Source organism: Chiloscyllium punctatum, chromosome 40, assembly GCF_047496795.1.
Source record: "Chiloscyllium punctatum isolate Juve2018m chromosome 40, sChiPun1.3, whole genome shotgun sequence".
NCBI lineage: Eukaryota > Metazoa > Chordata > Chondrichthyes > Orectolobiformes > Hemiscylliidae > Chiloscyllium > Chiloscyllium punctatum.
In genome coordinates, this window is record NC_092778.1 from 11,403,635 (window position 1) to 11,422,458 (window position 18,824).

Here is an 18,824-nt window from a genome sequence, read left to right on the forward strand (position 1 = left end):
TAGGCTTTGGGCCTGTTCTCCATTAACGCTCTATAGAATGAACAGCTCACTAGTGAAGAACTAACAAAGATTGGGTAGCAAGTAGCATCATCATGCCTTCAGGTAAGTGAAGACCTGGGCTGGAGAGGTAGACACTGACCCATGACAATGTCCTTAAATGCCTTTTTTTCATGCAAAGCTTAGTCATTTAACTGCAGTGCCTTTTAACTTGTTTTGGATAATTGCATATCTGTTTGTGTGCATGTCTCCTTAAAGGAGACAACTTATGTTCAGCCTGGGAGAGAATGTTTTCGGTGAATGCATTACTTCGAGATCATATTGAATTGGGTGGAAAGGGTTTATTATGTTGATGGAAGGGATGGGGGCGGCAATGATGGAGCCTGTCATTGGGGTTAAAGGGAATATCCCTTTCCAATTCTTCATATTCACCTTAGTCTGTTTCAAACACACTCAGTGTTTATGACAAATCACATTTTTCCTGAGGGCATCTGAGAACTGACAGCAAACCAGTCTTGCAGTTGAGCCTCAAACGTGTCTGGTCCTATCATGTGCATTGACAAAATGTTGACTGTCCTTTTCAGGAATGGCATCACGGCTTTTGCTTTTATGAGAGCAGCATGTTTCCAGCTGACTGTGCCATGCATTTGCCAACTGCTATGTTGGAATCTTATTGGGCTTGTTAGATCCTGAAAAGCAGCTACTTTGCTACCAACCTTAAAATGAGGTTGTCCCATTGGTATAGCGTTAGTAGAATGGTATGCCATTTTTATACAGTTAACTTGCAAAATATCCATTCAAAATCCATTATTGATAATACTTAGTAATACTTCTCATTTTTGTATTTATGTTCTAAATGTAGCAGTGAATATGTACATAGAAAGGAGTATCCTTGCAATAATAGTATCATGTTATTGAGCCTACTAAATATTCTGAAGTAGTAACTATAGATTAGGCTAGAATGTCATTTAATGCTGTTCAGAGAAATTGGAAAAATAAACTAATCGAGTGAATAAATAAATCTTATTTACTCACCTATCTCAGTAGTATCTGTGCATTAAGCTTTTCATAAGTCAGCTCTCAGGGTCGCACAAATCCAGGCCTTTGAACATTAGCCTCATAAATTAAGTTGCAGATTGCTGGGAACCAAGGCCCTATATTTCTCCAATAACAATCTGACAGAGCCATTTCTGAATCACTATATTTTGAATGACTCCTTCAATACCAGAAAACTATTTCTGATTCTGAGTCATGATGGTTTGCTTTCTTATTGATAATATCTATGAATATAATTGACAGCTTTTGTGCAATCCTCCGAATAGGTTCTGTGGAAGGGTCACTCAAGCTACAACATTAATTCCGTTTCTCTCTACGGATGCTGCCAGACCGGCTGAGCTTTTCTAGCAACTTCTATTTTTGTCATGGATGACAGTCTAACCTTGTAAACACATTGTACTCTTCTAAGATCTACCCTATTGTCAGCAATTTTGTGCTCTGTTTCCTGTTGTAGATCTATTCTGGCTTGTCAGCATGATCAGTCTAAGCTTTAGATTTTCTTCACCTGAGAAGAGTGGCTTGTATTTACTGTCTATGGTCTGGATCCCTAGATTTTTTTTTTATGCTATTGCATTGGGATCCTTAGCACAAATAAAGTTCTGTCACATTACCTCAACCTTACTTTAGTAGTGTTTCTATTTTGGATGGTAATTTTGAAACACTTTGTACAGGTCTGTAGAGGTCTTGATATTGCATGCTGTAGGCGTTTATCTATCTGAATGTCATGATGACTGATATCCTCCTTTTGTAGTCATCATTCTGACAGTCACAAGCCATTGGCTTGACTAGATCTTCACCGCTGCTCCCTCACCACCAGACGCCTGGAGAAAGAACGCCTCATCTTCCGTCTCAGAACACTTCAACCCCAGGGCATCAATGTGGACTTCAACGGTTTCCTCATTTCCCCTTCCCCCACCTCACCCTAGTTCCAAACTTCCAGCTCAGCACTGTCCCCATGACTTGTCCGGACTTGTCCTACCTGCCTATTTCCTTTTCCACCTATCCACTCCACCCTCTCCTCCCTGACCTATCACCTTCATCCCCTCCCCCACTCACCTATTGTACTCTCTGCTACTTTCTCCCCACCCCCACCCTCCTCTAGCTTATCTCTCCACGCTTCCGGCTCTCTGCCTTTATTCCTGATGAAGGTCTTTTGCCCGAAACGTCGATTTCGCTGCTCCTTGGATTCTGCCTGAACTGCTGTGCTCTTCCAGCACCACTAATCCAGAATCTGGTTTCCAGCATCTGCAGTCATTGTTTTTACCTCCTAGACTGATCAGTTGCATCCTGTAGGTGATTTATCGATACCATCAGCAGATCTCTCTCATGTAGTCAGCTGTACCTGCTTATTGTGCTTTCTTTCAACTCTTGTGTGCAAAATAATTCTTCTTGCAGTGAGAGCATTGCTTTCACCATGCTGGGTACGTCTCCTTCTCCTTTGTCAAATGTTCTCCACACCATTTGCTTGTTGTCCTTTGTCTTGGATTGTTCTGTCCTTTTGGCCTGAAATATTATCAGAATAATGCACCTATTCTGTTCTGCCATGAATATGCTCTCTTTGCTGATTTCTAACTTCATCACTTCTGCACATGTTAGTTGACAAGGAGTGAGCTTCTTCTCTCCCAATAGACACACTCTCACTGCAGAATCTCTTCAGCTAAATTTAGTGCTGTTTTTAATTATATCATCTTTTAATTATGCAAATTCACAGAATTTTGAGAGCTGAGTTAATTGCATCAATGAAATCTTTCACCTTGGGCATGAACATTTCGAACATAAGAAGTAGAAGTAGGTCATCTGGTCTTTTGAGCCCGTTCCGCCATTCAGTAAGATATGTGGCTGAACACATACATCGAACACATAGCATTCGTAAATTACATTTAACTGCCGTTCAAAGTGTGTCTTTATGGTTTTCAGAAACTCTGCGCTTTTTATTGTGCATCAGAGAGATGCAGGATGGAATACTCTTTTTGAAACAGTCTCTTCCTAATAATAAGCATAGAAATCTGTAGCTTATTAAATCAAGCTTTTGCAATTTCATAATTTTGCTGTTACACATTGAGGACTGTCAGTCTTGCTTCAGGTCATCTTTCATTTTTGCTGAGTGGGATGGAAAAACAAGTCCTTTTCTCTTGCCCATTGTTTCATCTGTAGCCTGTTTCTTTGTTCTCTTTGCACTTATTTCAGGTGCTTATAGCATTTTTATTGACTTTGTTTTACAGCACTTCACTGAATCTCAGCTTTACTCCTGACACCATGTTTTGTGTTTTCCAGGCAGCAGCCTGGTCAGGATGGAGGCTTTGTCTTAGTGCCTCTTTTGTGGATTCTGCAATATGCTGCCTTCATGTTAGCGATCACATCACTACAGCAGACAAGGAAGGACATTTGTACATGATTGCATTTCTATCTAAACAGCCTGGGAGCTGCCTGTTGATCTCTGCAACTCATCAAATTAAGCCCAAAGCTCAATGTTGGGCTGCATTGGGCCTCCCAATTAAGGTACAGAAATTGAATTCTGTGGTTTCTTCAACAACCACCCCATTTTACCTTCTGTAGCATTCCTGAGGTGGCATGTCAAAGTTTTTAGGTCAGTAATTCAGAGTATCTTTCCAGAAGATATTTAAGAAGCATATGTTATCAATTACAGTATAGTAAAATGCAAATGATTTGTTTAAAGAATTCATCACCTGGAACAATATTGAAATCGAAGTTTATTTAGCTCAATGCTCCTTGTTCCTTTCCTTGAGGACAAAAATGAGACAGTCTCTGCTTGGGTCCTTTTTACATAATTAAAGCTTAACCTGTTCTAACATATTGAAAATTGAGTACATTTGCAACAATGAGAGCAGTTTAGGTTATGGACTGAAATATCCTGACTGAAGCAGTTAGTGTTTTGATTTGGGAGGATGCGGATGAGAGTAGGATTGGAGAAGGAAATGTCATATTTAATCATGCACTACATAAAAATATTTATTCTTACTCATGATTTTTAATGATCATATGTTTTTTTTCATAATGATTATTCAATGCACTTTAATGTGATTTATGACCTGATGTCAAGCTAAAGATTTACAAGTGGAGCAGTCACCCAAACATTTATAGATGGATGAGAAAAAAACAGTGGTGCAATTGAAATCTTGACAAGGATAGAAATGAAGAGGTTTTATTGAATTTTATAAGAGAAATGCAAAATAATTATTTCTTCCGTTTATACATTTGGCAACTGGCCAAATTGATAGCCTGATAGGTTGCTGGGTGGATTATACCTTGCAGGTTGTCCCCAGTAATCAGGATCATGGGACATATGACATGTAAGGTTGGAATTCAGGAGCCAGATGTGAACGCAGGGCAGGATGCAGATCTGGGCTTGCTGGTGTTGGCATGTTCATCACCAGCCTGCGGTTGGTATTGGGATGCTGCCAGTTGTAGCAAGGGCTCAAGGAAGGTTACAATAAGCTGAATGGAAGCCAAAAGCATTACCTTTAGCTCAGAGCTACCACTTCGCTTTCACTGGGGAGTTTCCTGAAACTTGTGAAAACCATATGGGAAGTATCAAGTTTAGGGTAGTGTTGTAAGCCTGTTTTAAATATAGACATATCACACCTGTCCAGAATGAGGTACTTGCATTCCACATAATCCACAGCATAAAAAATGGGAACGACCACATACTTTTGTGGATTAAGGATACGCTCACTGCTATTTAAGGTTTAAATCTACTACTTCACTTCATTATGAGGAGGGTTAATATTGAGGCCATGGTCTTTGCTTTAGGATGCTGACTAACTTCTAAAATGAGCCTGGCTTCTAGAGTTCAAAATTATGGAGATCTCTGAAGTAATATCTTCATCTCAAATAGTTTTGTTGAACAAACTTTGTACTTTACTCCGATGACTAAGGATACAGTAGAATGCATGTAGGTTGTAAGTTTGTGTTTATTCGTGCTGTAAACCTCTCTGTACTTAGAGTTCAGTAGAATAGCTTGTTGTTGTTTATGTACCAGGCAAATGAATATGTTGTTTTGTTATAAGCTCTGCCTCCAACCACGACCAGTGCTGCATTAGAAATCTCAATTTCCCTGTTAAGGTTATCTTAAATAACTTAAGGCTGCTAAAACACTGTACCATGCCTGCAGGTACATTGCCCAGCCTGATGTCACTTGCATTCTTTTGCACACAGAATCTGATGTCCCTACTAAGATCAGACTGACTACCAACTGGCACAAATTCTTACATATTCCTTGACGAAAATAGATCCATGAAAGATCTTATGAAAGAAGCATTTATTTAGAAGGAAGTCCAGTTTTGAAGTTTCCTGTTCATTTACCAGTGGATTGTGGGAGTTCAGCTGGCTGATCAACTTTTCTGGAGAAACTACTAGATAGTTGGCATTCCTGGCGGGTGCATTCTGTTGATGTTGGACATCAATCACTGCTAGCTTACTCCTATGCTATGTACAAGGTTCTGATGAGACAGAGTGATTGTTCACTTTTTTTCAGGCTTGATCACTATTTTCCACCCTTAGGTGCACATCGTTTGGTTTGTAAGTCTAGATTGTTCAGGCAGTGGAGAGGAAAATATTTTCATGGAACTGCTAAAGTAATGCTTTGTGAACAAACTTCTATCTCTGTGTATTTGTTACATTATAGGTTGTGGGTCTTGTTATTGTGCTTGTTTCAACAGTTTGTTCTGTTTTGAATCTTTTTTAAACAATTTTTTTATAGTTGTTTCCCTGAAAATGTAAACCAAGTGGCATTTCTTTTTCTTGATGTTAATGTGAGCGGATTGTAACTCATTATTGTTGCAGTCACTATTCCGTACAGATCAACACAAGCTGTATTACCTGCAGTTTTGCTGCACAGGTTGAAACTTAAACACAGAACTGATGGGTTCTGTTTGTTCTTTAGTAATTCTAGAGTGAATGTGCTGTGTCTTTTCCGTTAACAAAAAGGTGCCAGCATTGCTTCAAGTACCATAGAGCTAATACAAATAATGATAGCTAAATAATAGCCTGAAATATGTGTTTTAAAGTATACCTCCACCTAATCAAAATTAGGTTTCTGATATCTGCTGAGATAAGCCCAGAGGCATGATAAAAGCTGATGGGAATTGAGTGTGGCTAGAGTAGTCTAGCCACATATTGTGATTGTTTTGTTGTTGTTGATACCTGTAAATACCAGTCATTAGTAAGGTAAATTCCAACCTGCTGATCTCCAAATAAAAAGAAATTTGGAGAGAGAGCTTAATGCCTGACCTTGTCATATGAACGTATTTATTTAGTCTCTCAAATGAATGAAATGTCCCAAGATGTTTCACGAGCATTCTGAAATAAAATATGACACAAGCCAGCTAAGATAATGTTAGGACAAATGTCTTCAAGCTTAGTCAAAAAGTTAGCTTTAAAAGGCATCTTAAAGGAGGAAAGAGACATGTATTCATAAAAAGGTTTAGAGAGGAAGCTTACGGCCAAGGTCCTTGTTATTGTTTTTGTAAAGCATTTAATACCTAAACGAATTAACTGACATTACACAATAAACTTTGCATCAGAACATGATGTGTATTCTTGGGCAGAACTAACCAGTGTGTTTTCAAGTTATTAGTGTTTGCTCTCAAAACTGAGTGAAAATGTTTCATTAGTAGAGTGTGAATTCATTCTTGAACTCAGTGTTTCACAAGAGATCACTGTGTATCTCAGATAAAATGTAATTAACTATTAAGTAATATGTAGTAAACCTGTTCACCAGTTATCAAGATTGAGCCAATTTTTTGCTGAAAACTTTTGTGGGCGTCCTTCCCATATCATATCAGCTTATCAAGAAGCATTGAAAAGACCCATGATAAATTATAGTGAATTAAACATGTACCTTCATTGTAATCAGCATGGCCACTGGTGCTCAGCATTTAAAGCTGGGGATGTTAAAGAGGCCAGAATTAGATAATTGTAATATCCTGAATGGTTGTGGGGCTGGAAAAAAATAGCAGAGGTAAGGAGGAAAAATACAGAGATTTGAAAACAAGGATGATAATTTTAAAGATAAGGCAGTATTAGGAACTAAAGTAGATCAGCAAGCACAAGGCTGATGGGTGAATGGTGCAAGTAAGAACTTGAGCTGCATGGCTTTGGATGCATGTCTAGTTTATGAAGGGTAGAACATAGATGTCCACCAGGAATGGTTGAGTCCAGTCGTAACAAAGACAAAAATAAGGATTCAGCCAAAGAGCTGAGGCAGAATAAAATCAGGCTAACAAAATTTGGAAATACTCCTTTTATGTTGGTCGCCATCATGACATATCCATAACTTGCTATTTGCAGAGATTGCAGCATTTGAATCCCTTCTGGCTAGATTTGGTTTCTCAACTCACATCAGATGATCATAATGCCAGGAAGTTAAAAGTTCCACTGCCAACGTTATTTGATGTGGAGCTGCCGGTGTTGAACTGGGGTGGACAAAGTTAAAAATCACACAACACCAGGTTATCGGCCAGTAGGTTTATTTCGAAGTACTATCTTTCAGACCGCTGCTCCTTCATCAGGAGCAGGATCATAAGAGACAGAAATTATAGCAAAAGTTCAGTGTCATGCAATTAAGATGATATATTGAACAAACCTAGATTGCTGTTAAGTTTTTCATCTTTTAGAATGGGTTGCAGGTTTTAGTTCATTAATATGTAAATCCCGGAACTTCTTTCCAGTCACGTTCTTGAGATAACTTAAGGTTTTATAAAAAAAAAGTGATATCTCAGCTCAGAAAATGCATTAAAGGTGTGAGGTTAGAGTCTGTCTGTATTCCAATCTTGAGTCAGACTGGTTCTATTTCCAAAGTAGGAATTTATAAAATATTACATGGATCCACTGCCTGCAGATTGTGTGCTTTTTGAGCAAAATAGAATGTATCAGCAAATATAATTCTGCAAATGCAAATTCACCCCACAGACTTGTGTGTCTGCGTGCATGAGAGAGAGTGTGAGTGTGTGTACATGTGAGAGTGTGTGTTTGTGTGTGTGCATGCTTGGTACAGTGTGTGCATCAGTGTGACACAGTATAAGATTGTCTGAGTTGAGGTGTCACCTTTTTTTATAAAACCTTCAGTTATCTTGAGAATGTAACTTAAAAGAAATTGTGGGATTTACATATTAATGAACCAAAACCTGCAATCCATTCTAAAAGCTGAAAAACTTAACAGCAATCTAGGTTTGTTCAATATATCATTTTAATTGCATGACACTGTGATCTTTTGCTATAAATTCTGTGTCTTATGATCCTGTACCACTAGTTATCTGATGAAGGAACAGCGCTCTGAAAGCTAGTACAGTATTTCCAAATAAACCTGTTTGACTATAACCTGGTGTTGTGTGATTTTTAACATTACTTGATGCTGAGCGCAATGTATTGTGGGAGAGTGTTAACAACCATGCCATTTAACAGATTCTCTGAAATATATATAATGCAAATGAAATTGGACAAATCAAAAGTAGGCAGAACGTAGAGGGGCATACTCAAATGTGATTGCAATTAATGTATTTTACTTAAATGAAAAATGGCCATAAAATTAATTGTTTTCTTATTTAAATTGTTTGTTATTCCAATAACTAATGTTATTATCAGTTACAATAATTTTAAATTTAAAAATAAACATACGTAAATGCTTTGAACTCCATGAATTCACAATGAATATAATGAAACTAGGTTCATAGAATTTCTGGGAAGGCTGTGAATGAATTTGCTGATAACATACATGGAGGACACCACTTAAGTCACTTCAGTAAAATAACTGTTATTGCAATCCCTGGCTATGCTGATGATTGCTATTATCCAGGCACTTTTATGAGTTTCCCACATGAGAGTTTTGACCCATTCTTGGTCTTCTAGACCTATATCAGATAGAAATAGGCTGTTGCCCATGAACTAGTCAATCTGTGCCAGCCTTTCTAGGTGTCTATTCAAGTATAGTATTGGTTCCTGAGCAGGTTCTGAGCCTGTTAATATTAATCAAAAATAAATCTAGAAACATTATTGACATTGAGACCAAATTACAGAATTACGTGGAAACTGCAAGGAAGCTTCAGCATCAAAACATAATTTCCAGCTCTATGAGCTTGCTGGAAATTTACGGTTCTGTTGCATTATTCAATAGCAGTAAACTGATCACTGTTGAAGATCAAAAATGTCTGTTTCCTATTTCGGCTCTAAGTGAATTCTGAGTTGGTGTGTTGTTAAATGACTATATTTCGTTTGGAGAACTGAAAGTGCCACTCTTGGTTGGAATGAACACAAATTGGGTTGGTGAAAACTGATTTTTTGTGCTCACTGAAGGGACCCTAGATGAATTTTATTGGATAGGTTCCCCTAAATCTGAATTGGATTTTCATCTTCAATTTATAACTGTGTAATAATAATGTTTATATTTTATATTCCATTTCAACTTCATGGATATCTTATACATAAAATTCAATGAAAACTACTATCACCCTTGAAAAGGTTACTGTCCGAAGCTAAGCATGTTATTGTGGCAATTGCTGTAGTTATCATTAAGATTGGAATATATACCATGTATAAACAAGTTAGGTGTTTTTAATCAACCTTTTCAGGGATGTTATTACATGCCTCTGGAGCAGATGGAACATCAAAGGCATGTCATAGCATCCTTGGACAGTTTCAGACTGAGAAAGGGAGCAGAAAGTTGTAAATTGCTTCATTTCTTAAGTTGATTTTTTTTGTTTGGGTGAATCCAAAATGAATCATCCTGTAGACAGTCTACCAACATTCAGGGCTCACAGATAAAAAATTGGAGGTGTCAGTGTTGGACTGGGGTGGACAAAGTTAAAAATCACACAACACCAGGTTATAGTCCAACAGGTTTATTTGGAAGCACACTAACTTTCGGAGCGCCGCTCCTCCTTCAGGTGGTTGTGAAGAATAAGATCATGCTCACAGAATTTATAGTCAAAGGAGTCCAGAGTGATGGAGATGTGACACAGTAAACAATCTTAGATTAAAGCTTTCATCTTTCATAATGGGATATGTTGGTTTCTGTTTTTTGATATGCAAATCCCAGATCTTCTTTTAAATTACATTCCCAAGGTAACTCAGGTTTTTAAACAATAGGTGTGAAGTCTGTCTGTGTCCCAATGCAATGTCAGACTGACAACTCCTCTGTAGAGTTTTGCAGAGTTTATATAGATTCGTGCAGTTTTTGAGCAAAATAAAAGTTATTCTGTGAAAACAAATTCACCCCATACACTTTTATGTGTGCGCATGTAGGAGCGACAGATTGAGTGTGTGTGTATGAGATAGAGTGCGATTGTGCATGTGTGAGAGGGTGTATGTGTCGGTGTGAGTGCGGGAGGTGTATGTGTGTGCAACTGAGAGAGAGAGGGTCTGCATGGGTGTTTGAGTGTGTAGGGGGTGTGTGTGTGTGTGTGTCGGGCAGTGGTGTCACCTGTAGTGTGACATGAACACAAGGCCCGATTGAGGGAATTCCAATAGGTATCAAACTTTGCTATCAGCTTCTGCTCAGCCACTCTGCGTTGTTGCTTGTCCCGTAGTCTGCCTTGGAGGATGGTTACCCGAAGGTCCGAGGCCGAATGTCCCGGACCACTGAAGTGTTCCCCGACTAGGAGGGAACACTCCTGCCTGGTGATTGTTGTGCGGTGTCCATTCAACCGTTGTCGTTGTGTCTATTTGGTCTCGCCAATGTACCATGCCTCAGGGCATCCTTACCTGCAGCGAATGAGATTCATCACGTTGGCCGAATCACATGAGTACTTGCTACATACATGATGGGAGGTGTCCCCACGTGTAATGGTGTTACCTGTGTTAATACTCTGAAACACCTTGCAGTGGCTGTTGTGGCAGGTGTTGTCCTGAAAGCTGGGCCGTTTACTGTGAATCATGATCTGTTTAAGGTTTGGTGGTTGTTTAAAAGCAAGAAGTGGAGACACTAGGAAGGTCTTGGCGAGGTGCTCTTCTTCATCGATAATATGTTGAAGGTTGCGAAGAGCATGGCGTAGTCATTCAGCTCCCACGAAGTACTAGACAATGAAGGGTACCCTGTCTGTTGCAACCTGTGTCTGCCTTCTGAGGAGGTCATTATGATTTCTCGCTGTGGCATGTCAGAACTGGCGTTCGATGAGTTGAGCATCATACCCTGTTCTTATGAGGGCATCCTTGAGCACTTTCAAGTGTCTGTCACATTCCTCCTCATCTGAACAGATCCTGTGTATGCATAGGGCTTGCCTGTAGGGGATGGTTGTTTTAATATGTTTCGGGTGGAAGCTAGAGAAATGCAGCATCGTGAGGTTATCCGTGGGTCTGCGGTACAGTGAGGTGCTGAGGTGTCCGTCCTTGATAGAGATGCATGTGTTCAAGAATGAGACAGATAGTAAAGAGTAGTCCATGGTGAGTCTGATGGTGGGATGAAACTCATTGATATCACTGTGTAGTTGTTTCAATGACTCCTCACTATAGGTCCAGAGGAAGAAAATATCATCAATATGTCTGGTGTCTCATGTTGGAGGAGGTCCTGTGCAAAAAGAAGTCTTGTTTAAATATGTGCTTGAAGATATTGGCATATTGGGGTACAAACTTGGTCCCCATGGCTGTTCCATATGTCTGGATGCAGAACTGATTGTCAAAGGTGAAAATGTTGTGGTGGAGGGTGAAGTGAGTGAGTTGTAGCATGGTGCTAGGAGAATGGCAGTTGTTGGTATTCAGTACTGAGGCTGTTGCCCTGATGCCATCATTGTGGGGGATGCTAGTGGTGTAGAGTGCTTGTAGTGTGACAAGTAATATTCCCGGTTCGACTAGTCCGTTGGTGCTGAGTTTTTGTAAGAAATCTGGTGTGTTATGTTAGAAGCTGGGGGTCCCCTGTACAATGGGTTTCAAGATTACTTTAACATAGCCAGAGAGTTTCTCACACAGGATCCCAATGCCTGATACAATGGGACGTCCTGGTGTGTTGGCTTTGTGTACCTTCGGAAGGCAGTAGAAATCACCTACATGAGAGGTGATTAAGGAACTCTCAAGGACTGGATGCAAAGTCCTGGTCAATGTTTTTAGTTCACGGGTGTGCTCTTTGGTCGGATCGGCTGGTAGTTGCCTGTAGTATTCCTGGTTGTTCAGTTTTCAGTACACTTCCTTGTAGTAATCTATTCTGTTCTAAATGATAATGGTTCCTCCTTTATCTGCTGGTTTGATGGCAAAGTTGCAATTGGTTTTGAGAGCATGGATGGCGTTACGTTGTGATCGGATGATGTTCTGCTGTACTTTGTGGGTGCAACTGATGAATCTGGCATTCACATATTTCCTGACAGTTTGAGCATACATGTTAAACCCAGGGCAGCGGCTTTCTAGTCGGGTCCAAGTTGACCCCTTCTTTGCTGCTCTTCCATGGATCCCTGTGATGACTGTTCCAGTTTATCGGTAGAGTCATTGGGCTCACTGCTGGCATCTTGAAAATGTTTCCCGGAGTCTCATTTGTCTGATGAATTCTTCCATGTCTGCTGTTAGGCTCATGGGGTCCGTTTTAGTGGTGGGGCAGAAATTCAGCCCCCTGCTAAGAATTTTGATCTCTTACAGTTGAAGGGTGTGGTCCGATAAGTTGACGATCGATTTCCCGTGTGATTTAATATACACACACACTCTGTCACATGCACTCACACCCACACGCACGCAGTCACATGCACACTCAATCTGTCACTCCTACATGCACACGCATATAAGCTTATGGGGTGAATTTGTTTTTGCAGAATTACATTTTATTTTGCACAAAAACTGCACGCATCTATGTAAAACTCTGTAAAAGTATATAGAGGGTTTGTCAGTCTGACATTGCATTGGGACACGACAGACTTCACACCTATTGTTTAAAAACCTGAGCTATCTTGAGAATACAACTTTTAAGAAGCTCTGGGGTTTACATATCAAAGAACAGAAACCAGCATATCCTATTATGAAAGATAAAAGTTTTAATCTAAGATTGTTTACTATGTCACAATTCCATCACACTGGACTCCTTTGGCCATAAATACTGTGAGCATGATCTTATTCTTCAGAACCACCTGATGAATGAGCGGCGCTCCGAAAGCTAGTGCTTCCAAATAAACCTGTTGGACTATAACCTGGTGTTGTGTGATTTTTAGCCTTAAAAAATTGCACCTGGTCAAAGCAACTGAGGAGATTTAGCATGCAGTTTCAACAATGCAGCAGAGTGAGGGACGTCAACCATCCCAAAGACCAGGTGGGTTTGGTTGAATCGGACCGCTTCTGTGTTTAATGGAGGATGCTGAACCTGTTTTCATGAGTTAGATCTATCTTTTCAAGCAGTGGGGAAAGCCTGGTTACAGATGTGCAGGGGTCGAGGGATGGTACGAATGGAGCTTCAACCAGCAACAATTAACTAATTAAACTGGTATGGTGACCAGTTATCATTGACAGAGGCCTTCTGCCTGCCAATAACTATTGCTCCTAGGTAGTTGAACAGCTTGAGATGTGAATGTTTAAGGGAAAAGTCATCAGACCTCCAAAATGGAAGAAGGAGCTGTGCCTTTTCTCTACCGTAAAAGCCACCTCAAATCTGAAGAAAGAACACTTATTTTTTCGTTATCTGTTGCTATAAACTGTGGCTCTTAACCAAGTCACAGAGTTCATAAGTGTGAGTCAGCCATCCTTTGTTTATGCAGGCAAATGAAAATACCTGGACAAAGTTGGAAGTGGTGCACTGTCTTGATAAGTCTAAACGATCATCACGGCGGACTCAAGGGAAAGGGACCATTGAATTGCCTTTCTAGTCTTTCTCTCAGTCTGCAATACCTACTTCTTAAAATCTGGAGAAAAGGCAGGATTGTGCACTTAAAAGTTATTAGATCAATGGTGATCTTGTTAAATTGTAGGGTAAACTCAATAGGCTAAATGCTGTACTTCTGCCATGTTTTATGGCCTTATGGTTAGAATTTTACCTAGAAGGGTTATGTGTCGATGGTTCATAATTGTTTATAAGTAGTTAGAATTGTTATTTATTAAAAGTACTGTTGTTAAGTACAGAAACCTCCATGCTGATGGTCAAAGACAGGTAAACTAGAGAATTCTGTGTACTTTTTAAAATCGTGCGTTTGTTTTAGTAACTACAGGAAAATTGGGGCTTGATTTTCAGTGTGCTATCCACATTAGGTGTAACAGTACTTTACTTAACGAAGTGGTCTGTTTTCTTCATGAGAAGACGGAATATTACTTTCCACTTCTGACTTCTTGATGTGCAAGTATTTTTTTCACAAACAGGCCAGTCCAGAGATAATGGACTATAACTCCCTTCTCCTGAATCTCAAATAGATAGTTGCTGACTTTATCCTTATCCCTGACAGTAGTCTGAGATTAAGCTAGTCTGTCCCCTATTTTCATATCCCATTTCAACTAGAGATGAGTTTCCTATTTTGCATCAGGCCGTGGTGAAGACTGCCTGTTGCCATTCCAACACATTGTCCAACTTCCTCTCGTCTCAGCTCACTTGTTGCTGAAACCCCAATTCATGCCTGAGTTGCCTCTTGATTCAGTTATTTCAGCATGTTGCTGGTTGGCTCCCCACATTGTATTCTCCAATTTGTCATCCAAAACCTGCGCCATCTTAAGACAAGGGCCGCCAAGTCCAGAATCTTTATCACAGCTATGCTTGCTGATCTATATTTTCCCAGTTAAGAAATGTCTTGCTTTTACAATTTTTATCTTTGCTCTTAAATGACTCTGCATCCTAGCTGCTCTCAATTTCTCTAAACTCCTCCAAACTCTCAGTCCTCTGCAAGATAGCTGCATCTTTCTCACTGACCTGTTGAGCATCCCCAGTTTTAATTGCTTCACCTTTGCAGGTCACACCTTCAATTGCTTAGGAGATGAAGTTTGAAATTATTTCCCTAGCTCTCTAGGCCACCTTTCTCATTTATGTTGTGCCTCAAATCCTACTTGTATTATATTTTGTTTTACATGGTGCTTGTGAAATGACTCGGCATTTTATTCACTAAAGCTGCTGTTTAGTTATAAGGCTTTGTAGTGAATTTTCTATGAATTTTATTCTGTGCTGAAAATCGTAATTTTTATTTAATCACATCACGAAGACTAAAATTAAAGTAACCACTGTTGGGTAAAATCGACCTTTCTTTGTTACAATCGCTGTTCTCTTGACTGTTGAAGAATCTAGAAATAATAGGTGCATATATAATATTATGATTATGAGAATAAGGTGTGCCTTATCGTTGAAATTAAGAGGCATTTTTAATTGTATTATGAGTAGATTGGAAAGATAGGCTTGCAGCATGCATGTTGGAAACTTGTGCTTTGAGTATGAAACTCCAGGTCATAACCACAGCTAGAATGAATGAGAGTTAGTAGAGGCTCAGTCTGTTTTACAGTTTGTGTCATTCAATGACAAATAAAAGTGGCTAGCCCCTGTAGTCACTTGACATGCAGAATTAGAAAATGTGATAAACATGTGGACTAGAAATTCCATACCTTGACAACATATAATATGTACACACCGGCTTAAAGAATATTTTCAACAAGGCTGTTTTAAGAAGAATAATATCAGTTTAGTAGTTGTGAAAAATTTCTGTCTCCAGTTGCTGTCAGTTTCTAATTTGTTGCAGAGTTCTCTGGCTTCAGTTGTTAACTGGCTTACTGTCATTTTCAGTTTTGTACCTGTATCTGAATATTCATGTGTATGTAGGTTCTTGGAATGTCGCTAACAAGTTTTGCTTATTTGAAATTTATAACAGATGTTTCAGTTCATTTTTATACAAAGACTTGCATTGATTTTGTTAGGTTTGTAAAATTCACTGTAAAACAAAACATTAAGTGAAAATAAAACTTCTCGTTGCCAAAGTTTTTCTTAACAAGGTAACAATTTGTCTTTTCTGCACTTTTTAAATTCGCTAAATAGCTTTAATCTCAAGACACCGTAATCTAAATATTTCAAAGTCAGGGTCACAGAAGATAAAATTTAGCTGCCATGCTCATCCTTTATTACAGGTTAACAATGGTGTGTTGTTAACTGTGAGATACTAAACTAAACTTTAATCAAAGGCTCCAGATATTGAGAAGATTAAGAAAAGTGACCAAATATTTTAGGGTCATGGATTCTAAGTTTAAGGAAGTGCACTGAGAAATAACATTTGTTTAAATGTAGAAAAAAAAAATCAAGTTATAAACAAAAAAATTTTAAAAGCTGAGAAATGTAGGTCATTTAAACGATAGGTGCAGGAGTAGGCCATTCTGCCCTTCGAGCCTGCACCACCATTCATTATGATCATGGCTGATCATCCTCAATCAGTATCCTGTTCCTGCCTTATCTCCATAACCCTTGATTCCACTATCCTTGAGAGCTCTATCCAACTCTTTCTTAAACAAATCCAGAGACTGGGCCTCCACTGCCTTCTGGGGCAGAGCATTCCACACAGCCACCACTCTCTGGGTGAAGAAGTTTCTCCTCATCTCTGTCCTGAATGGCCTACCCCTTATTTTCAAGCTGTGTCCTCTGGTTCAGGACTCACCCATCAGCGGAAAAATGTTTTCTGCCTCCAGAGTGTCCAATCCTTTAATAATATACATTTCAATCAGATCCCCTCTCAGTCTTCTAAACCCAAGGGTGTACAAGCCCAGTCGCTCCAATCTTTCAACATAAGATAGTCCCGCCATTCCAGGAATTGACCTCGTGAACCTACGCTGCACTCCCTCAATAGCCAGAATGTCTTTCCTCAAATTTGGAGACCAGAACTGCACACAATATTCCAGGTGCGGTCTCACCAGGGCCCTGTATAGCTGCAGAAGAACCTCTTTGCTTCTATACTCAATCCCTCTTGTTATGAAGGCCAGCATGCTGTTAGCTTTCTTCACTACCTGCTGTACCTGCATGCTTGCCTTCATTGACTGGTGTACAAGAACACCCAGATCTCTTTGTACTACCCCTTTACCTAACTTGACTCCATTTAGATAGTAATCTGCCTTCCTGTTTTTGCCACTAAAGTGGATAACCATACATTTATCCACATTAAACTGCATCTGCCATGCATCTGTCCACTCATCTGTCCACTCATCTAACCTGTCCAGGTCACCCTGTAATCTCCTAACATCCTCCTCACATTTCACCCTGCCACCCAGCTTTTCATAATGATGAGTGCAGTGAGAAAAAACAGTCAACTCATATAGCTCATATTTGCATTGAGAGCCAAATGTTTTCTGATCACAATGTATCATGAATGATTCTTCAGTGCTTTCAGAAGTGTTTGTAGACATTTAGCAATTACCTCTTACATTAAGTAATTCAGAGCGGCAAGTTCTAAACTAACTAACTAACATGAGCTGACATTGTACTCATCAGAATTGTAATCCAATAAGCACTCACGAAATTGTTCGCATATAACTTAACCCTGGCACATATAACATTTTCAAGATTGTAAATGCATGCTTGTAATGTTCTTCTGTTTTTCTCAGATAGTGAGCGAAGTTCTTTTTACAGTTAGTATATTCACATTGATTATGAATCATTAATTTCAGGAGACCTGACATGTCTTTGTTTTACCAGTTCATATACTTTTAACGTAAGTATCCTTTTCATGCAACAAGTGGAATGCTTGCCTTTGTGTAAGGAATAAATTTATTCTCACATAAGTGATTTCAAAAATATCTAGATGTAACTTCAGGACAATAAGAATGCACTTATTGGACATGCTATCTTTTAGGTAATACTATAAACCAAGGTTCTGCTATTTATTTGTGTAGATTTTAATGGTTCAATGGCATGTTTCCAAAGAAGAGTAGGATGTGCACCTAATGTTATGACCGTTCATCTCTTCCAGCCTAAAAACAGATTAACTGGCTACTTAGGTCACTAAGCATCCTCTGCAATGCTGTGGTGCAGAAAAGTTATAACGCTTGGCTGCACAGCAATGAAAATGAAAGACTTCGGGGTGAATTGATTTTTGAAAAATTGGCTACTTTTAAGTGATTATTGAAGGACTTTTCAGTACTCAAACTCCCAGCATTAGACTTTGTCAGCTACTTTTGTTGCAGGTTTCTAATGATTAGTCTCCATAAGATTTGGCTAGGAGAACTCATTTTTTTTTGTTTTTTAACAGAGCTATAACTCTCAACAATCAGCTGGTGGTGCTTTCAGCAACTGCAGCAGATGCAGGAAAATACTATGTACAAGCAGTCAACGAAAAGAATGGGGAAAACAAGACCAGTCCATTTATCTACCTGAGCATTGCAAGTAAGTGTGAAAACTAAATGAATGTACTCGTGTTCAGGAAGAACAGGGGTTTCCAAAAGGGCAGTATTGCCTTCAACAAGGGACTTACAACATTATGGATTTATTTTTCACACAATTAAGTAAGATCTTCTTGTTCAATTAATACAAAGTAGAAAACCTTTTTTCATATCCATTCTTATTCAAGACAGCATCAAGAGTGAAATCAACTATAATTTTAATTGTGTTACAATACTGTTTGGAAGTACAAAAATATTATGTAGAGCTTGCTGAAGAATATGATGAAACAAATTATTTTGCAATCTATTGGCATAACATGGAAAGAGAAGATCAGTGAACAAAATTGTTCCTGTGTATGAATATGCTTACATTTTTGAATCCTGGATTGTTTGAAGCTTTCCTGTAATTTTTGAGTCCACAGTGCTGTGGGTGATACTTCTTGTTCGAGCTTGAGATGGAGAATGTGCTGGAGTCGAACATATTTTTCACATCAACCTGGTCAGGGATGTCATTACACACCTCTGGA

At 39.1% G+C, this 18,824-nt stretch overlaps 1 protein-coding gene across 3 annotated transcripts in view; it reads left to right on the top strand.

The window, feature by feature from the left end:
• Positions 1-18,824, top strand: part of sdk1a (sidekick cell adhesion molecule 1a) — a 903,166-nt gene that overhangs the window by 458,080 nt on the left and 426,262 nt on the right. For all 3 annotated transcript variants that reach the window (XM_072559294.1, XM_072559292.1, XM_072559293.1), the window contains exon 5: positions 18,168-18,301. In XM_072559294.1, the coding sequence (XP_072415395.1) occupies positions 18,168-18,301 (134 nt within the window). The remainder of the gene's footprint in view (positions 1-18,167; positions 18,302-18,824) is intronic.